The sequence below is a fragment of the Carcharhinus amblyrhynchos genome, chromosome 23 (genome assembly GCF_965287045.1).
Source record: "Carcharhinus amblyrhynchos chromosome 23, sCarAmb.v2.hapA, whole genome shotgun sequence".
NCBI lineage: Eukaryota > Metazoa > Chordata > Chondrichthyes > Carcharhiniformes > Carcharhinidae > Carcharhinus > Carcharhinus amblyrhynchos.
The window spans coordinates 31,597,113-31,620,130 of NC_137346.1; the positions used below are offsets into that span (position 1 = coordinate 31,597,113).

The 23,018-nt window shown below is 43.6% G+C and overlaps 1 protein-coding gene across 3 annotated transcripts in view; it reads right to left on the minus strand.

Moving 5' to 3' along the window:
• The window catches only part of LOC145357253 (syntaxin-1A), a 236,496-nt gene that overhangs the window by 160,304 nt on the left and 53,174 nt on the right, over positions 1-23,018 (minus strand). For all 3 annotated transcript variants that reach the window (XM_080210428.1, XM_080210429.1, XM_080210430.1), the window contains exon 3: positions 5,638-5,737. In XM_080210428.1, coding sequence (XP_080066554.1) covers positions 5,638-5,737 — 100 coding nt within the window. The remainder of the gene's footprint in view (positions 1-5,637; positions 5,738-23,018) is intronic.

Sequence of the window (23,018 nt, forward strand, 5' to 3'; positions counted from 1 at the left end):
TGAGGATTTCATCAACAGATGAATTGAGTCAAGTTAAAGTCAGATGATGCGAGAGAAGAAAAACAACCCTATCATTTCCAATATTTCCTCATAGCTACATTCTCCCATTCCGGCAACATCTTGGTAAATCTCTGTACGCTCTCTGGGAGGATCACATCCTTCTTGTATTGTGCCAATCATTATTATATTCTAGTATGGCCAGCGTTTTATACACTTCTAACATAACCTCCCAGCTCTTATACTCTAGGCCTCAGCCAGTAAAGGAAAGTAGTCCATGTGTCTTTTTAACTACCTTATCTATCCGTCCTGCCATACCTTCAGGGATCTGTCGACATACAGTCCAAGGTCACCCTGTTCCTCTATACTACTCAGGGACGCTACTATTTATTATAATTTCTCTTACCTTGTTTGCCCTCCTCAAAAACATTCCCTCACACTTTGCCAGATTGAATTCTATTTGCCAGTTTACTGCCCACTTGAGCTCAATGATACTTTCTTGCAGTGTACAACTCTCTTTCTCACTATCAACCACCAAGCAAATTCCACTTCATCTGTAACTTTCCTAATTATATCCCAATTATTCTGTCTAAATCATTGATCTATATAGCAATAATAATGAACAACAATAGACCCAGTAGTCAGCTCGGTACCGGCCATCCAGTCACATTACCCTATGCTTCCTGACACGGAGCCAATTTTGTATAACTACAGTCTCAAGATATGGCACAACACACATTTCTCCATTACCCGCAAGCCAACAGAGAGACGAACCCTGACTCCGTGGTGTAGAAGCAGTACCAGGTTAAAGCCCAACAAGTTAATTAAAGGAGCAGTGCTCTGAAAGCTTGTGGCTTGTGCTACCAAATAAACCTGTTGGATTTAACCCGGTGTTGAGACTTCTTATTGTGCTTACCCCAGTCCAACGCCAGCACCTTCACATAGTAGAAGCAGCACCAGACATTCCTTACGCCGAGCCACTAACCAGGTATAATATTCATAAAATCACAGAATCCCTTCAGAGCAGAAGGAGGTGATTTGGCCCATCAAGTCTGCACTGAAAACAAATCCCACCCAAGCATCCAAGGGCATTTACCCTGTTAGCCCCCTGACACTAAGGGCCAATCAGCCTAACTTGAATATCTTTAGAGTGTGGAGGAAAACCAGAGAATCCAGTGGAAATCCACGCAGACATTGAGAGAACGTGCAAACTCCATACAGGCAGTTACCCAAGGTCGGAATTGAACCTGGGTCCCTGGCATTGTGAGGCATCAATGTTAACACTCTGCCACTGTGGCGCCCCTTGGATTGGATCAAATACATTACACATTAAAAAACAATATACTATAAGAAATAAACAACATCACTGTTAGCAGATGTAGCCAAGTTCTGTAACCCTGCCAGCCTGATAAAAACCGTCGGTACAAAATCAAGGAAATAACATGAGGAGGAAGGTCCACAAGTACCTCTCTCCTCAAATCAGGCAGGGACCTATCTTGGGTGCAAGAGACAAGTCTAAAGTGCTTGCAAGTGTCTTCAGTCAAAATTGCCAGTGAATAATTGCCCACTATTGTAGATACCAGTGCCCAGCCAATTTAGTTCACTCCAGACATTGCAGAATGGCTGAGTACACAACACAGTCAATTGGAAAATTACCCAGGCTTGTCCTGTCCGCAAAATGCAGGACATTAAAAGCCAGCCAATTGCAGCCCTACCAACTTTGCCTCAATAATCGGGAACAAGCAACACAATTGACTTCTGTTCAACTTCTACTGAAGCAGCTTTGCTCTGGGGCTGAGTGCAGACTTGACCCAAATGTGGATATAAGAGCAGGATGCCTGGCAGGAGGCAAGATTCGCTGTGCTTGATATTCATGTCATAACTGATCAAATGCTACCTTGATATGCTGCAGAAAAATATAAGTTAATAAGGGCTCAGGACTTGGACAACATCCAGAATTGTGCTGACAAGAGACAGGCATCATCCACACCAGATAAATACAGACTATTGACTATTTAAGCAACAAAATACACAAATATCATTCCTGACCTTCAATGACATCATGGCCAAGTTCACACCATCAACATTCTTAAAGATAACATTGACCAGAAGTTTAACTGGACCACTCATATCATCAATGCTGCTACAAAAACTGGGCAGAGGTTGAGTATTCTGTAATCAATGGCACAAATCACGATGTCTCAAAGCCTCTCTACAATCTACAAAGCTCAAGCCAGAAATGTGATAGAATATTCATCACCCACCCCATGTAACAACACCATTCAGGGCAGAACGAGCTTTTTGACTGGATTCAATCTACACCCCACCCTCAACACTCAAACTTTGTTTCCCGCCTGTACTACCTACAGATGCACTACTGCAATTTACCAAGTTTATTTTGGCAGCACTCTCCAGCTCTCAACATAGAGAAAGATAAAAGCAGCAAAATGACAGAAATAGCATTGCCTCCAAGGTGCTAAGTGGCACACCATCCTGATTGGGATGTGGGATGTTGTGTCCTCATTGTTAAATGAATAAAATCCTGGAATCTCCTCTTCACACTTTCTTTGGAACATTATTGACACGACAAGGGTGGTTGCCCAAGGAGGGCCATCAATACTGGCATGGCAGCCCAGAATTTAAGTACAACTTTCCAGCGTTGTCCACGCCCAGAGAAGGGATGTTAAAAACAGTTAAACCCTCTGTCAGGCAGCAGCATTAATCTAGAGCTGCAATACCACATTTCATGTTTTTTTTCAGTTTTGATATTTCCTGTCACACTAAAAGCTGAGCCAAGAACAGCGCATCATCGACTGCCAGCACTTCTGCCTCACCACACCAGTGGTGACTGTACCAGCTGCTGTGTGACATGTCTGAATAGGGTCGGTGGGTAAGAATGTGCCCAGTGTGTTAGTGGTGGTGGTGGGGGTGGAGGGGACACAGAGCATTCTTCAATGCATTTTAATAATAGCGCAGAGCTCTGGCGAAGCAGCCCTCCACTCAGCCACTGCTCTGAAGTCACACCGGCCTCCAAACTACACTTGGGTTTTGTGCACAGAAATGTCCGCGGAGCCAAAACATCTCTTGGCAAATGACGCTCTGACTTTCAGGAATCTACGTCAGTGCGGCGGCGAACTGCAGAGGTGGGGGGTTTAAAGTGATTGATATCAACAAAAGCAGCACCAGAAGGCATTTAATTACAGATTACAATATTATTGTGCTCGGAATTGCTCCGAGAGCCTTAGCACATCGGCGCCTGGTTAATTGGACATTGCAGAGGGTAACGCTGCTGTTGCAGTCTGCAGCCCTCAAATCCCTGTGCAGAAAATATGAATGAAGCCTCGCCGCCCATCCCCCACTCTCATGCCGCATTCTCCATTCACACTACAAGTCCGGTCTCCATACGTGTTGTTAACCACTCTCCCCTTGTGTGCAGTCTGTGCTCGCTCACTGCAGGGGATGGAGGACTGCAGCAAGCTGCCCTGCTTTGTTCTCCGGTCGAACACGACATCTTTTTCAGCTCACTCGCAAGCGACTGCAGTGAAATCAGCGGGTGGTGATTACAGCACATCCTCTTTATCCTTTTCATCCTGGAAATATTTGTGCAGGAGATAATGATATCTCACCAACTGTAAACACAACTTCAGGGTTTTTTTTCTCCCCCACCCCGTGCCTGCTGCAACATCATCACTGCAGCAAGCTACTGACTACACCCCATCTTTAATCAATGCCTTTCAATTTGAGGTGTTCGTTGAGGAAGAGCTGCACAGCTTATCCATGATGATCCAGGAAACCAGCTGATAATCCAATCCCCCCCAAAAATCTGACAACTCATGACTAGACATGACGTGAAAATAAGCGATTTCACAGGCTTTGTACCTTAAATTGCAAGTACTCACAATATGTTCTTTCCCATATAATGGAGTGAAAATATAAATAATTAAAAGGACAAGCGGAAACTCAAGTGTTGAAGGCATAAAATTGTCGCCACGTTTCCCCAATAGTCCTGGTGCTCCTGGGAGATTTTCAATTTTTTTTACATTGAATGATGCATTTGAGATATTTTTAAGGATTGTCATGCTTCAGAATAGATCGTTAGTACAATAAAAGGACTTTTGGATTTTCACCAAATCAACCAGCTCAAATAGTTATCCTCTCCCATCCCACACCCAACCTCCTCACCACCCGACAGCACTACAGCACTCAACACCCACCAGAGTCAGTTCACAGAGATTCTGAACTTCATCAACTCTCCAACCTTTCTCAGAGGCTGAACTTTCTCGAGACCTGCCAGTTCATACTGACACTCCTCTCTCCTGCCAAACCAATCATGCTGATCATAGAATACCTACAATGCAAAAGGAGGCCATTTGGCCCATCGAGTCTGGACCAATCACAATCCACCAGACCCTATCCCCATACATTTACCCCAGCTAGTCCCCCTGACACTACGAGGTAATTTAGCATGGCCAAACCACCTAACCCACACATCTTTGGACTGTGGGAGGAAACCAGAGCACCCGGAGGAAACTGACACAGACATGGGTAGAATATGCAAATTCCACACAAACAGTGACCCAAGCCAGGAATTGAACCCAAGTCACTGTTGCTGTGAGGCAGCAGTGCTAACCACTGTGCCACCGTGCTGCTAGGTGATGTTCAACTTTAAATTCCCCTCATTTCGCAGCCTATGTTGGCACACTTCTTCCTCTAAGCCAGAGTGTTGCTGCCCTCTTCTCACCAGAGCCACACTCCCACCTTCTGCCACTTTCACTGCCATCCACTTCCCCATACCTCTCCTGATTACTTACTGTCCCTCTTCGACAGGTATTGATAGACCAGTCCCAACCTTTCCTTTTGTCATGCACTCCATGTTCCTCATGCTAACTATTCTGCCTCTCACACCATTGCTTGGAACCTATTTCATTCTTCCTGCTGCTGCCAGGTCTGGCACCAATGTACAGGATGGGTCCCACTTCTCTTTCCACTACCTCTCATTAGCTTTGGCCTGTTTAGCTGCCTACGCATACTCAAAGCCAAAACTCCCATTGTCAGAAGAGTTCCTAGATATAGCATTCTAAACACTACTTGGGCTCTTTATTGCCAGGAGTAGTGTAAAAAGAAGAAATTGTTCAGTACATTAACTGTTGCACTTGAGTGGATGAGAGCCTTGTGTTGACTTGTGTCAACAAAAGCTAACACTTTGAGCTTGTCCCTGAAACCACCAGTGTCAGCATGAGATGTTATACACTTGGCGAAAGATTGGATTTTTGAACAATTCCTATGCAATTTGCACTAACATCTTCAGGTGATCTTCTGTGTACATTTACCATCAATCATTTGAGCCAATACTTCTTAGCTTGTCAAATTCTGGAGTATTTTAAAGTAGATTAAGGATAATGGTCCAAAACTAGCAACAGTGTTGAAAAACCTCCTCCGTCCACTGAGACCAACCACAATGACCCAATGGGACCTCTCTCAGGGATCCAGCAAGTCCATTCTCTGTGAATGTGCATTGCTACACTGTCCTCAGTGATGGCCAGTCAGATTTCCCTCAGTGATCCAGTGAAATCACCGTCAGTCACCTAATGGGATTACACTCCAAGACCTCTCAGAAATTCAAAAAAATCAAATTCTTACTTTCATCCGGGTTTGGTGCAGCAAGGATTGCACTGTGTTTCCGCTTAACCTCTTCCACGTTCTCAGAGATCTTGTCTATGAAGCCTCGGATTTCTTCAACCTGACAATTGTAGGAAATCAAACCAATTAGAAACATGTTCCCTTCACCACTCATTTGAGCCCACAGCATAAAAAGAAGCAGACTTATATTCAGAACATCACTCCCTGTGCTATGCAATGTGAGAAGAACATTACAAGAAGCATGCAGACCTCACCCATGGTTTCACAGTGTCATCAACCAAAGACTCAACTCCAAATGTAGGATCTCAAACCATGAGATATGCTCATAAAACTGGAACATAGGCCATTTTGTCCAAGCAGCTCACTCGCACCCACCTTTTAGAATGTAGCGTATTTCACATCTTCATCAACCTAGACCAATCCATTCGGGTTCTTTGTCTCTATCTCACTGGCGCCTGCATTATTTTTAAAATGTGGACCACAAGATCTCCTTTACTTCAACAATTCCAATGAGGTTTGAACTCTCCCCTTACAGGAATGTACAGGAATGAGATGGAGAATCTGGTGAACTGGTGCAGCAATAATAATCAATTCCCGGCATGGGTCACTGTCTATGCAGAGTTTGCATATTTTCCCTGTGTCTGCACGGGTTTCCTCGCACAGTCTGGAAGATGTGCTGATTAGATGCATTAGATGGCCATGCTAAAAATTCTCCCTCAGGCAGGCGGAGTGTGACGACTAGGGGATTTTCACAGTAACTTGATTGCAGCGTAAGCTTACTTCATTGTAAGCCTACTTGTGATTAACTTTAACTTTAAACTGCTCAGCAAAAAAATGGTCTGAAACTTGAGGGTCATTGCCATCACTCTCCATCCTTTCCCACATTTTGATATCTCAGACTTAAAAATTAATAATATTATTCGCACAGTGATTCTTAGTAAATTATCTATTATTCCCATGGAATTATACTTCTCTCATTTTTGAGGGCTACTGGGATCACTGTAATATGACTTTGACATTGACCTTTCCTGAATTGGAAAGCTATTGCCATTCCTTCATTATCTCTAACAGCATAGTGGGTCTACCTACACCACAGGGACTGCAGCGCATCAAGGCAGCAGCTCACCGCCTTCACTAGGGCAATTAGGGATGGGCAACAAATGCTGGCCCAGCCAATGGCACCCACACCCCATAAATAAAATTGAAAATTCACATTTTGTTTCTGAAATCATCTTACATGTACCATTCTCAATATCCAAACATTCATTCGCACTCTCTCCAAATCTAATCCTTGACATCTAATATCCTGTTTTCAAGATAGCTTGGCATCCTCTGCCAATTCAAACGTTCAATCCCGGTTTGGATCTTATTCTTCTCAAGAAAAGGGAGTAAGTCTTGGGAAAAGGAACACTGAGGAGAGGAGGAAATCAGCCAGGGTTTTGCTGCTGTTTAGCCGAGGCATGAACGTTAGCCAGGAGGGCTGGAACACTCTGTCCTTTGTCAAACAGTGTCATGGAATCATGGGCCTTGGTTTAAGGCCTCACTTGAAAGACAGCAGCTCTGACAATGGAAGGTTACCTCTATCAGTTACATGGGTAAGATGGGTATAGAGAGATATGGGCCAAATGCAGGCAATTGGGACCAGCTTAGTGGTAAAAACTGGGCGGCATGGACAATTTGGGCTGAAGGGCCTGTTCTCATGCTGTAAACCTCTATGACTCATTTTGCAATAAAGCGTCAGCCTGGCTACATGGGGGAGTACAGGGGAATGCACAACCCCCCCCACCATTCCTGTCAGTCTATTTATTTCAAGTGCCCACCCAGTTTCTTTTTGAAATCATTCACTGTCTCCACTCTCACCATCTGCGAGATTACGACTTGCTGCATAAAGTTTGTGGGTTCATGAGCTTGAATCTTTGAAGATGACAGGATGTATTAATAAAAGAGTTTACAAAGCATATTGGATCTGGGACTTCATGAATGGAGTTAAAGTTTATTTATTAGTGTCACAGGTAGGCTTACATTAACACTGCAATGAAGTTACTGTGAAAATCCCCTAGTCGCCACACTCTGGTGCCTGTTCAGGTACACTGAGGGAGAATTTAGCATGGCCAATGCACCTAACCAGCATGTCTTTTATACTACTGGAGGAAATCAGAGCACCCGGAGGAAACCCACGCAGAGATAGTGAGAACATGCAGACTCTGCACAGACAGTGACCATAGCTGAGAATCGCCGAGTTCCTGGCGCTGGGAGGCAGCAGTGCTAACCACTGTGCCACCCCAGCCTCAATTTTGTTAACCACCGTTTTATGTGGTTCTTTGTCAAAGCTTTTCTTGAAATCAATAAAGACAAAATCCATTGCTTTCCCTTTTCTATCAACCTTCCCTATTACTTCATCAAAAAATTCAATTAAACCAGTCAAGCACAATCTGCCTTTTACAAAACCATGCTGGCTCTCCGTAATTAACTTAAACCTTTCAAGTGCCTGTTGATTTTCTTCTTGATTATTGTTTCTAATAGCTTATCCACCACTGATGTTAAACTGACTGGCTTGTAGTGTCAGGAAACAGAGGTAGTTTTCAGTAATCTATGTCTGTCGATATTAAAAATAAGGCATAGGTTTAAGAATGTTTCATTTTGTGTTTCTGGGTTAAAATGTCAGTTATCTCATGTTAAACAAAGGTGCCTGCATGTCTGTAGGTCTTAACTGTGCCTACATTGTAACTAAAGGTTACAAGCAAGGTTAAATAAAGATTAGGCTGTAGATTAGCAACCAGGGGCCCATAGTGAAAAGCATAAGCACTTGCAGCTAAGTTAGAACCAGGTACCTGAGAAGAAAGAAGCTCTCACAGAAACCGTCAGGAGAAGCAATGGAGTAAGCAGCAGAAAGCAAGTCCCAGAAGCTAAAGAACAAAAATTTCATGGCCTGGGCTGTGGTTCCTCCCTGTGTAAATGGATCCTGAACTTCCTAACTCACAGACCACAATCAAAAAGGATAGGCAACAACATCTCCTCCAAGATCATTCTGAACACCCACAGGCTGTGTTCTCAGCCCCTGCTATACTCCTTATACACCTATGGCCAAATTCCCCTCCAATTCAATTTTCAAGTTTGTTGATGACACCACCGTAGTGGGTTGGATCTCAAACAATGATGAGACAGAGTAGAGGGATGAGATAGAGAATCTGGTGAATTGATGTGGCAACAATAATCTCTCCCTCAATGTTAACAAAAGAAGGAGACTGTCATCGACTTCAGGAAGCGTGAAGGAGAACATGCCCATGACTTGATCAACGGGGATAAAGTAGAAAGCTTCAGGTTTTTAGGTGTCCAGATCACCAACAATCTGTCCTGGTCCGCCTATGCCAACTCTATTGTTAAGAAAGCCCACCAATGCCTCTACTTTTTCAGATGACTAAGGAAATTTGGCATGTCAGCTACGACTCTCACCAACTTTTACAGGTGCACCATAGAAAGTATTCTTTCTGGTTGTATCACAGCTTGGTATGGGTCCTGCTCTGCCCATGGCTGCAAGAAACCACAGAATGTTGTGAATGTAGCTGAATCCATCACGCAAACCAGCCTCCCATCCACTGACTCTGTCTACATTTCCCACTGCCTCGGCAAAGCAGCCAGCAAAATTAAGGACCTCACGCAGCCCAGACATTCTCTCTTCCACTTCTTTCTGTCGGAAAAAAGATACAAAAGTCTGAGGTCACGTACCAACCGACTCAAGAATAGCTTCTTCCCTGCTGCTGTCAGACTTTTGAATAGATTTACCTTATATTAAGTTGATCTTTCGCTCCACCCTAGCTGAGTCTACATTCTACACTCCTTTCCTTCTCTATGAACAGTATGCTTTGTCTGTATAGCGTGCAAGAAACAATACTTTTCACTGTATGTTAATACATGTGACAACAATAAATCAAATCAAAATCAAAATTGAATTGAATTAATTTACTGCTGTCACTTGTAGTAGAATACAGTGAAAACCATTGTTTCTTGTGCTATACAGACAAAACATACCATTCATAGAGTACATAGGGGAGGAGGAAAGGACAGGGTGCAGAATATAGTATTGCAGTTATCAATAGGGTGAAGAGAAAAATCATCTTAATGTGTGATAGGACCAAAGGTCTGATGGCAGCAGGGAAGAAGCTGTTCTTGAGTTGATCAGTACATGTTCGCAGACTTTTGTATCTTTTTGTGAATGGAAGAAGTTGGAAGAGAGCATGTCTGGACAGCATTGCGCCCTTGATTATGTTGGCTGCTTTTCCAAGGCAGCAGGTAGTGTAAATTGAGTCAATGGATAGGAGGCTGGTTTGTGTGAAGGACTGAGCTACGTTCACAACCCTTTGTAGTTTCTTGCCATCTTGGTTAGAACAGGAGCCACACCAAGCTGTGATAAAGATGCTTCCTATGGTGCGTCTGTAGAAATTGGTGAGAGTCATGGCAGACATGCTGAATTTTCTTAACCTTCTGAGAAAATAGAGGCGTTGGTGGGCAAACCAGCGAGTGAAAGAGAAGTCCCAGGAAAACTGAAATCATAGGGACAGAGAATTGGAATCTGAACAAGCTACTGTTCACTGAAGTCAAAGAAAGGGAGAGAGAGGCTCCTAGTTAAAGATAGAACTAAAAGGTGCATATCTAGGAGCTAAAAGAAATCAATGGATATGGGTGTGGAAGTAGAGGATCAGGATATTGAATTCAATGATCAGCCCTAATCGAAATGAATGGTGGAGCAGGCTCGAAGGGCCGAATGGCCTACTCCTGCTTCTAATTTCTATGTTTCTACCTGGTGTAGCCAGCTAACGAGAAGTCAGCTAGCGAAAATCCAGGCATATGAAGTAACCCTCAGGTTTTTGACCTTAGCACAGCTAAGTAGTGTTCTACTGGCATGGTCAACAGGAGATTGTGTGGAAGCTTGAATATACATGGCAATCCAAGGAACAGGAACGCCAAAAGGAGATACTGAAATCCTGGAAGTGGATCTTAGGTGAAGGAATTTGAGAAAAAGCATTCATAGAATCCTTACAGTGCATTCGGCCCATTGGGTCTGCACTGACAACAATCCCACTCAGGTCCTATCCCCATTTAGTTAATTGTTCTAACCTATCACATCCCAGGACACTAGGGGTTAATTTAGTGTGTCCAATCAACCTAACCCACACATCTTTGGACAGTGGGAGGAAACCAGGGCACCTGGAGAAAACCCACACAAACACAGGAAAAATGGGCAGACTCCACACAATGACCCAAGTTGGGGATCGAACTCAGTCCCTGGAGCTGTGAGGCAGCAGTGCTAACCACTGTGCCACCGTGCCGTTGTTTGGGAGAAGATTCTAAGATGAGGTTTCTGAGAGTGGTGTTTGGAAACACTCACGTGGAAGTCAGAGTTCCTATGACAAGAGTGACAAGCATCTGGGAGGAATTGATGAAAAGCCCAGAGAAGTTGTATTGAGTGGCATCTGGCATTTGACTGTGCGCTTACTGAGAATAGTACAAATAGTACAAATTTTGTAATTTGCGTTATCCTTAAAAATCTCAATACATCTGTGAAGATATAGGTGGAGTAAAAGAGCATTGTATTATAGTCACTCCTTTCACATTTAGTAAGTATTTTATTCTTTTGTAAAAAAGTTAATTGGTAGTCCTGCGACTCTGTTTCTGGACAAAGACATTATGATCTATCATGCAAGTGTTCCTTTCTCGGACCTGACTGTCCCGAAGTAACATCAGTTGGGATTCTAACAGTAGTTACTAGGAATGTCTTTACACCCTTTCTCAAAATAAGGCATCATATTTGCAAATCTCCAATCCTCTGGCACCTCCCCATATCTAGGAAAGATAATGACAAGCCTTTCTTTTATCTCCATCCCAACTTATTTTAGCAACCTTGGATGCAAGCCATCTGGAACAGGGAATTTATCCATTCTAAGCATAGCCAATCTTTCCAGTGCATCCAGTATATCAATTTTCACCCCATTCGTTACCCTCTACCGTCTTCATTTCTACCAATATTTTGTCACAATCACTGTCTCCAGTAAACACTGATGCAAAATACTCATTAGTTATCCTAGCATCGCTGTGCATCTCTAAGCATATATCATCGTCTTTGTCTCTAATAGGCCCTACTCTACCTCTTAGAACCCATTTCTATTAACTTCTGGTAGGAGATTTTTGGATGCTATATATTGTTGGCTGCTATTCTAATCTTAAATTCTCTCTTGGCCAGTGTTAATTTCCATATCACTTTCCCTCTCCAGATATTTGGCCTGGTTCTCACCTGAGGAATTCACCTGACATGCTCAGACTCAATTCTTTTTGTTTCATTATATTCTCTATCTTCCTCCTCATTCAAGTACTGGCCTGCATTCCCTTATCTTTCACCTCTTGTTCACCCAGGCCCTACCCCCATATCCCTACATATTTACCTCGCCTCTATGTGAAACATCACTTCCTTAAAGATTATCCACTCTTGTGTTAGCTTTTTCGCCCTGGCTAGATCCCCTCTCATCCCATTGAAGTTAGCCCTCTTCCAATTTAGAATTTTGACTTTAGATTGTCCCTTTCTCTTCTCCATTGCAAATGTAAATCTTATGATACAATGATCACTCTTACCCAAGTGTTTCCCCACAGATGCTGGGATATTTGGCCCACCCTGGCACGTGTTCCAGTCCTGCCTCCATCCTTATTGGGTCGAGAACAAACATGTCAAGATAGTTCTGCCAAACAGATGTCAGGAATTCCTCCCCTTTCTTTCCCATCACTCTAACATTATCCTGATAGATATTTGGGTAATCTAAGTTGCCCAGTATCACCATTCTACAGTTCTTGCACATCTTTGATTTCTCTATAGATTTGCTCCTCTGTCACTCTCTTGATAGTCATCAGTTCATTAGTATAAACCCAGTATTGCAAATATCCCATTTTTACTTCTCTACTATAACTGAATGGATTCTGCCATTGCCCTCTCTTTTCAACCTGACGACAACTTCTATAATTATGATTGCTATCCAACATCTCTTTTTTCCTTCCCTACCTTTTCTGAACATTTTGCATCCTTGAATATTCAGCCTCCAGTCTTCAATGGTTTAAAACGCTGTTTCTATTATTGCCACTACATCATATTATTACATGGCTACTAGTGACCAGAAGTCCATGTAGAGGAGTGAGCAGTGAACAGAGCACGATGTGGTTTAGGATCCAAAGTTTATACAATAAAGACAATGAGACGTCAGCCAAGTGAGCATCAGAGCATGGATTACAGTTTCAGCAAAAGGTGAACTGAGTGCGGGGTGAAGAAAGGTCCTTTATGATGGACTGAATCAGAAGCTTAGTTCAGGGTTGAATGAGGTGACAAAATCACTTTTGGTTTGGTTGGACTGGAACCATTAATGGGTGGGTCAGCTATGATCACTGGCAGCAGAGTCTTGAACCGGAGGGAGTGTGTATTAAACCCAGCCAGAAGGCTGAAACCTGCTTTCCCAAGGTGCAGGAACACAGGGTGAAATATGTTTGGGTTGTCTCAGCTCAGTGATTACTGGGCATGGATCCAATGAGAGAAAGGGATCTCTGATAATTCAGCAAAACCTTGCACTCAGTTGGTGGGGAAACAGAAAGATGACATTGGTAGATGCCAAGGTTGGAGGATACACAGCATTACTCTGTAGCTAGTCTGCGATGGACCAGGATGTTTAATGGACAGTTAGGAGTATCTAACCTACACCCCACGTGACTAGAATCATAAAATCACAGTTCAAAAGGAGGCCATTCAGCCCATCGGGCCTGCACCAACAACAATCCCATGCTATCCCCATAACTTCATGCATTAAGGGGCAATTAAGCACAGCCAATCAACCTAACTCACAGATTTTTGGACTATTGGAGGAAACCCATGTTGACATGGGGAGGAGGTGCAAACTCTACACAGTTACCCAAGGCTGGAATCAAACCCTGTTCCCTCGCACTGTGAAGCAGCAGTGCCACTCTGCCACCGTGCTGCCCTTTAAACATAGCTACGAGTCTTTAAAGAGTAGATTCATTATTAGAAAAGAATGAAAGGAGCTTTTTCCCCTTGTTAGGTTATGGGACTATTTTATGTCAGTGTGGCTCTGTATCTCCAGTGATTATTTTGTTTACACTGACCAATCAGTTTTGGATATTCCCTTCAATATCAGGCTTGGATTTCTCAAATCTGAACTAAAATTTGGAAAGAAATTCAACAGTAACGTGAAGCAAAACCCGATAAAATATAAACTCAATAACAAGTAACCAGAACTGGTGCCAAAGCCTCAAAGGCTTACAACAGCAAGAATGTGAAACTATGAGGCAGGGTGGGCTCTCAGTTTAAAGTTTATATAATAGTGTCACAAGTAGACTTACATTAACACTGCAATGAAGTTACTGTAAAAATCTCCATGACACTCATCTGGAAACTGGTCACTAACTGACAAGTTTGCTGCAATGCTGTGGCACAAAGGGTGATCGGAAACAGCCTCGGGTTATGGCACTGTTTCAAAGAAGCAGCCTTGGATGAAGAAAATATCTGGATGTTTTATTTAGCTCCTGAATCACCTCTGTACCTATGTGAATATACAGTCTATAGACATCTGATTGAGGTGTTATGTATTACAGATACAGTTTGTACCCAGGAACAATACAACACTGTCAGTTTGTTAGTTAGTTTTTCATAGAATCATAGAAACCTTACAGTGCAGAAAGAGGCCATTTCGCCCATTGAGTCTGCACTGACCACAATCCCAACCAGGCCCTACCCCCCTATCCCTACATATTTACCATTAATCCCTCTAACCTACGCATCTCAGGACACGAAGGTGCAATTTTAGCATGGCTAATCAACCTAACCCGCACATCTTCGGAGCATGTGAGGAAACCAGAGCACCCAGAGGAAACTCAAACATGAGGAGAATGTGCAAACTCCACACAGACAGTGACCCAAGCTGGGAATCGAACCCAGGTCTCTGGCCCTGTAAGGCAGCAATGCTAACCACTGTGCTACTGTGCTGCCCACAGTTTTCATTAAGGTATGATTGGATTTTCATTCAGGGACAGGAGAACCTATTCACAATGATGCACAGCACGGAGATTATGAACTCTACAATACCTTACCGAATCTCAGCAGTGAAGAAGAGTGTAATACAGGGCACATATACAGCTATGTGTGATCATACTAATATCTCACAGGGACAGCAGGACTCCAATCATCTCAAAACCCCCCCTTGCTGGAGGGTTCCGGGATGATTGGGCCCACTCTACTGAAATCATGTGGTAGTCTGCATGCAACCACCAATCCTTGTTTTATAATAAAAATTCCACACAGGCATCTCCACTTGTCCAAATGAAGATTGAAGCCTCATGGAACCGAGAGCAAACACAAAGCTGGAAAAGTGCCACTGGTGCTGCCTTTACAAGATCATCCAAATCCAGGGCAAGAGAGAGCTTCCAACAGCAGCAACCTGTCCGAACATGCCCAGCATCCAGGCACTAATCACACACAACCACCTCACTGCGTGGGACATATTATTTATATGCCTGACACCAGGTTCCCAAAGCAACTGCTTTACTCAGAACTCGATCCCCGCAGGAAATTCCCAAGAGGACGACAGAAACACTTTAGGGCTGTCCTGAAGACATCCCTGCTGACTCACGAGAGTCCCTGGCTTGTGACTGACCAAAATGGAGAAGGTTTATCCGGGAAGGCAGCAAATACATCAAGAGATTTATCGGAGGTTCACAGAGGCAAAGACAATGTATGGGGGAGAGCAGCCAATCCTCCCTCATCTGCTCAACCCTCCAAACATGAATGTGAACATGAACATGAATATACATTGCACGTTGGGCTTCTCATCGAGCCAGAGTGGAAGTAATTCATCCTCTATCCCACGGGATTACCTGAGAACAATATATGATGTAATCCAAGGATGTTTCACACACACTACAACAACACTTGAACTTGAAAACCACTGTCAAGCATTATGATTCAGTATTAGACCCAATATCCAAATGGCACAGGACAGTTGAATATACTATACTGATCAATTTTTTGTAATGTACAATTTCATACTGATCCAGGGTAATTCAGAAAAACATGCAGTCCCATACTTATCTAGGAGGGTTCAGTATAATACACAGTCCCATACTTATCTAGGAGGGTTCAGTATAATACACAGTCCCATACTGATCTAGGAGGGTTCAGTACAATACATGATCCCATTCTGATCTAAGAGGGTTCAATATAATACAGTCTGATACTGATCTAGGACGACACTGTAGCATGGTTAGCATTGCTGATTCACACTGCCAGGGTCCCGGGTTCAATTCCGGCCTCAGCTCACTGTCTGTGTGGAGTTTGCACATTGTCCCCATGTCTGTGTGGTTTCCTCCGGGTTTTCCCCCACAGCCCAAAAATGTGCGGCTTAGGTGGACTGGCCATGCTAAATTGCCCATTAGTATCAGGGGTACTAACTAGGATAAATTCATGGGATTATGGGGATAGGGTCTGGGTGAGATTGTGGTTGGTGCAGACTTGATGGTCTGAATGGCCTTCTTCTGCACTGTAGGGATTCTATGAATTCAGTACAATACACAGTCTGATCCTGATCCAGGACAGTTCAGTTACATTATGCAATCTGATTCTTATCTAAACTAGATTAGTACAATACACAGTCTGACGCTAATCTAGGGTAGTTCAATATAATACACAACCTGATCTCCAGGACAGTTCAGTATAATCCCCAGTCTGATCCTGATCCTGGACAGTTTCGTAAAATATACGGTCTCATATTGATCTAGGATAGTTCAGTACAACACACAGACTCAGGGCAATCTAGGGCAATTTCATATAATACAGTCTCATACTGATCTAGGACGGCTCATTACAATACACAGACTCGGATTAATCTAGGACAGTTTGGTACAATATGCAGTCTGATTCTGATCTAAGGCAGTTCAGTACAATACACAGTCTCTCACTGATCTAGGACAGTTCAATACAATACACAGTCTCATACTGACTTAGGACAGTTCGGTACAATATACAGTCTGATTCTAACACAGTCCCGTACTGATCTAGGAGAGTTCAGTATAATACACAGCCTCATAATGATCCAGGAAAGTTCAATATAATGTACAATTTTGAATTGAATATATATTTGGAATTGAAAGTCTAACAATGTCTATGAAACCATTGTTGATTGTTGTAAAATCCATCTGGTTCACTAATGTCCTTTGGAAATCTGCCATCCTTGCCTGGTCTAGCTGTGATGTTACTCCAGAGCCACAGCAATGTGGTGAAACTGCCTTCTCAAGAGCAATTACGGATGGGCAGTAAATGCTGGCCCAGCCAATGACACTCACATCCTATAAAAGGAATAAATAAAAACATACTAATCTGGGGCAGTTCAGTACAAAACAGTCTCTTACTGATCTCGGAGTGTTCAGTACAATGCACAGTCTCATACTGATCTCGGAAGGTTCAGTACAATGCACAGTCTCATACTGATCTCGGAAGGTTCAGTACAATGCACAGCCTCATACTGATCTAGGAGGGTTCAGTACAATGCACAGCCTCATGCTGATATAGGAGGGTTCAGTACAATGCACAGTCTCATACTGATCTAGGAGGGTTCGGTACAATGCACGGTCTCATACTGATCTAGGAGGGTTCAGTACAATGCACGGTCTCATACTGATCTAGGAGGGTTCGGTACAATGCACGGTCTCATACTGATCTAGGAGGGTTCAGTACAATGCACAGTCTCATACTGATCTCGGAAGGTTCAGTACAATGCACGGTCTCACACTGATCTAGGAGGGTTCGGTACAACGCACGGTCTCACACTGATCTCGGAAGGTTGAGTACAATGCACAGTCTCATACTGATCTCAGAAGTTTCAGTACAATGCATGGTCTCATACTGATCTAGGAGGGTTCAGTACAATGCACAGCCTCATACTGATCTCGGAAGGTTCAGTACAATGCACAGTCTCACACTGATCTCGGAAGGTTCGGTACAATGCACGGCCTCATACTGATCTAGGAGGGTTCGGTACAATGCACAGTCTCATACTGATCTAGGAGGGTTCGGTACAACGCACAGTCTCATACTGATCTAGGAGGGTTCAGTACAATGCACAGCCTCATACTGATATAGGAGGGTTCGGTACAACGCACAGTCTCATACTGATCTAGGAGGGTTCGGTACAATGCACAGCCTCATACTGATATAGGAGGGTTCAGTACAATGCACAGTCTCATACTGATCTAGGAGGCTTCAGTACAATGCACAGTCTCATACTGATCTAGGAGGCTTCAGTACAATGCACAGTCTCATACTGATCTAGGAGGGCTCGGTACAATGCACGGTCTCACACTGATCTCGGAAGGTTCAGTACAATGCACGGTCTCATACTGATCTCGGAAGGTTCAGTACAATGCACAGTCTCATACTGATCTAGGAGGGTTCAGTACAATGCACAGCCTCATACTGATCTAGGAGGGTTCGGTACAATGCACAGCCTCATACTGATCTCGGAAGGTTCAGTACAATGCACAGTCTCATACTGATCTAGGAAGGTTCAGTACAATGCACAGCCTCATACTGATCTAGGAGGGTTCGGTACAATGCACAGTCTCATACTGATCTAGGAGGGTTCAGTACAATGTACAGCCTCATACTGATCTAGGAGGGTTCAGTACAATGCACAGTCTCATACTGATCTCGGAAGGTTCAGTACAATGCACAGCCTCATACTGATCTCGGAAGGTTCAGTACAATGCACAGTCTCATACTGATCTAGGAAGGTTCAGTACAATGCACAGCCTCATACTGATCTAGGAGGGTTCAGTACAATGCACAGTCTCATACTGATCTAGGAAGGTTCAGTACAATGCACAGCCTCATACTGATCTCGGAAGGTTCAGTACAATGCACAGTCTCATACTGATCTAGGAAGGTTCAGTACAATGCACAGCCTCATACTGATCTAGGAGGGTTCGGTACAATGCACAGTCTCATACTGATCTAGGAGGGTTCAGTACAATGTACAGCCTCATACTGATCTAGGAGGGTTCGGTACAATGCACGGTCTCATACTGATCTCGGAAGGTTCAGTACAATGCACGGTCTCATACTGATCTAGGAGGGTTCAGTACAATGCACAGCCTCATACTGATCTAGGAGGGTTCAGTACAATGCACGGTCTCATACTGATGTAGGAGGGTTTAGTACAATGCACAGCCTCATACTGATCTAGGAGGGTTCAGTATAATGCACGGTCTCATACTGATATAGGAGGGTTCAGTACAATGCACAGCCTCAAACTGATATAGGAGGGTTCAGTACAATGCACAGCCTCAAACTGATATAGGAGGGTTCAGTACAATGCACAGCCTCAAACTGATTTAGGAGGGTTCAGTACAATGCACAGTCTCATACTGATCTAGGAGGGTTCAGTACAATGCACAGTCTCATACTGATATAGGAGGGTTCAGTACAATGCACAGTCTCATACTGATCTCGGAAGGTTCAGTACAATGCACAGTCTCATACTGATATAGGAGGGTTCAGTACAATGCACAGCCTCATACTGATCTAGGAGGGTTCATCACAATGCACAGCCTCATACTGATATAGGAGGGCTCGGTACAATGCACAGTCTCATACTGATCTCAGAAGTTTCAGTACAATGCACGGTCTCATACTGATCTAGGAGGGTTCGGTACAATGCACAGTCTCATACTGATCTAGGAGGGTTCCGGACAATGCACACAGTCTCATTTCTATCTTGGAGTGTTCAGTACAATATAGTCTCATACTGATATACAGTAATATATCAGTAATATACACAGTCTCATAATAATCTAGAACAGTTCAGTACAATATACAGTCTGATAGTGACCTAAGGCAGTTCAGCACAGGACACAGTCTCATATGGATCCAAGGTAGTTCAACAGAATACATGGACAGTTTCATGTTGAACTAGGATAGTTCAATACTATACACAGTCTCCTACTGATCTAGGATTGTTCAGTATGGTACTCATGCTGACTCAGGAAGTTCAGTACAATACACAGTCTGATACTGATTTAGGGCAGTTCAGTACAATACACAGTTCAATACTGATCTAGGGCAGTTCAATATAATACACAGTTTGATATTGATCTAGGACAATTCAGTACAATACACAGTCTCAGATTCATTTAGGATAGTTCAATATAAAAAAAAGTCTGATACTGATCTAGTGTGGTTCAGTACAATACACAGTCTCAAACTGATCTAGAGCAATTCAGTACAATACACAGTCTCAGACTGATCTAGGACAGTTCGATACAATACACAGTTTGGCTGGTGTTAAGGCAATATTATTTAGTTATTGAGAAAGTACATTTTATTCAACTCCAAGTAATCTTTTTGCTGCTTTTCTATGGAGCAGGTTTTGTTATTTGCTGAATTCAGCTTGTTCATGTTGGCCAACCATTAATCTGGATTTAATCAACCAATCAGATGAGTAAGAAAGTATAACTGGGGTCTGCAAGAATCCATGAGGTCAGTTCGTATAAAGACAGAAAATGCTGGAAAACCTCAGCACATCTGACAGCAACTGTGGAAAGAGATCAGAGCTAACACTTCGAATCTGAATGACTCTTCCATCTTGCTGATTGCAATGGCAGGGCCCAAATGCCAGTTTTGAACTCCATTTCCTAGACTGAGGGGTTGACTGGCTGTGGACAGTTGAGCCTGAGACACTAGGTGCAGGCAAGGGTTTGATAGGAGGGAGCGATCAGGGAATGTAGGGAATGGGTTGAAGAAGTGGGGCGGGGGGGGGCAGGGCGGGGTGGGAGCGGTGGGGGTGGGGGGCCTGGAGGGTTTAGAGTAGAACTTTATTGTCGATGCAAAAGTAGAAATTTGTCAAAGGTTTCACCCCCAGTATAACATATAATCATATGGTCATTCGTTTAAAACCAGTGAATATTTCATGCACACCTGTATTCAAACAGGAAATGTGACCAGGGCTGAAGGCATCTGAAGAACTTGAGGCAGGAGCTGAGATTGAGGGTGTTGGGAAGGCAGAAGATCATTGGGTGCTGGGTGGGAGGAGAGTGGGGTGGAATGGGCATGGGACAGCAAAGTGGTTAGCGCTGCTGCCTCACAGCGCCAGGGACTTAGGTTCAATTCCGGTCTGAGGTCACTACCTGTGTAGAGTTTGCATATTCTCCCCATGTCTGTATGGATTTCCTCCGGGGTGCTCCAGATTCCTCCCACAGCCCAAAGATATGCAGGTTAGGTTGATTGACCCTAATGTCAGGGGGTTAGCAGGGTAAGTAAATGGAGTCACAGGTATAGGGCCTGGGTGGAGTTGTGGTCAGTACAGACTTGATGGGCCAAATGGCCTCCTTCTGCACTGTAGTGATTCTATGACAGGTTCACTTGGGAGGGGCTGAGGGGAAGCACCCCTGTCCCTCCTGGTCCACAGCAATGCTGGAAAGGCAGAAGTTATTGCTTCATTTTGGCTGGCTCCACTAAAACTGAAACAGAGGAAATCATCTGAGGCACGCAGCCACATCAAAACACCCCTGTAAGTGACTGGCTTGCACACCCAGCCCTACCTCCAGTAAACTAAGATGTTTCCTGGTGAATTGGTTTAAGGCTGGAGAATTTTTATATGTCTTTTATTTCCCACCTGTTTGCGAGTGTTAACATTCCATCCCCTGATCCACTTATCTCCAGTAACTTCAGATTTCTTGCTTGTTTGTTTTTGTGTGCTTGCTCAAATTCCCTTTGTGACCTTCAACTATTTCCGCAAACGGTGCTTTTATCGACTTTAGGATGTTTTCCCCCCCCCTCTAATAAAAGTGATTAAATGTTAAGCTTGCTCACGCCTTAAGTTACTGGTCAGCCGTGCCGCACTGCAGTGTCAGTGCCTCTCCTCATCTTCACAGCAATAAGTTTCTACTCAAGGTTATTTTTGAGCTGTCAGTTTTTGGATCCTTTATTTTTCAAAAAAAAGCTGACACATAATATTAGAACAAGTCACGGGTATCGAACCCTTTAAACCTGGGGCCACAGATCACAGCCAGTCACGTCAGATTTCCAACAGGTTTAGCCGTCCATGGTCACTGATTTGTCTCTTTGATTGGGTCATGGATCAGTGTGTGTAAACATTAGCCGTCTCTGTGCTTCAGTCACAACCTCTCTTTGCAATCAATACTCTGTTACCACTGTCTACAGACACTGCTGTATGCCATGAAGGCGGTTTACAGACAAGGTACACAAATTGCACCTTCATTTGTTTCACGAAAGAGCAGATGCTCAATTTCAAACTCTTGCCAGTGATGATCTTGCTGCCATACATCTCTGTACACCTCCACAGTATAATAATAAATTGACTAAAAGAAAATACACTAATGCAAAGCCATTAGTAGTGCCATTCTTCCAGAATTGCTCTTATTTACCCACATAAAGTCAAAAAACAAAGGAATACCTTACCACTCCACCACACACACATCTCACAGATTCCCCACTTTCCACAACCACGTTGACCCACTACACCCCAAATAATGCAGTAAAATTAAGTCAGCTTTTGTCAGGAAGCCTGTGGAAAAGGTACCAATGCTCATCTAAACTTCCTGAGACACAAAAGGGCTGAGGTGTTAATTAACAACCAAATGGTTTCTTAACTTGCCCGCACTCATACATCTGCTGGCACGGTGGCTAGTACTGCTGCCTCACAGCGCCAGGGACCTGGGTTTGATTTCCGGCTTGGGTCACTGTCTGTGCAGAGTTTGCACATTCTCCCTGTGTCTGCATGGGTTTCCTCCGGATGCTCCGGTTTCCTGCCACCTCTGAAAGACGTGCTGGTTAGGTGACTTGACCTAAACAGGTGTCAGAGTGCAGCAACTAGAGGAATTGCACAGTAACTTCATTGCAGTGTTAATTTGATTTGATTTATTATTGTCATATGTATTAACATACAGTGAAAAGTATTGTTTCTTGTGCATTATACAGACAAAACATACCGTTCACAGAGAAGGAAACAAGACAGTGCAGAATGTAATGTTACGTTCATAGCTAGGGTGTAGAGAAAGATCAACTGAATGCGAGGTAAGTCCATTCAAAAGTCTGACAGTAGCAGAGAAGAAGCTATTCTTAAGTTGGTTGGTACGTGACCTCAGACTTTTGTATCTTTTTCCCAAAGAAAGAAGGTGCAAAAGAGAATATCCAGGATGCAGAGGGGTCCTTAATTATGCTGACTGCTTTGCTGAGGCAGCAGAAAGTGTAGACAGAGTCAATGGATGGGAGGCTGGTTTGCGTGATGGATTAGGCTACATTCATGACCTTTTTTAGTCTCTTGCAG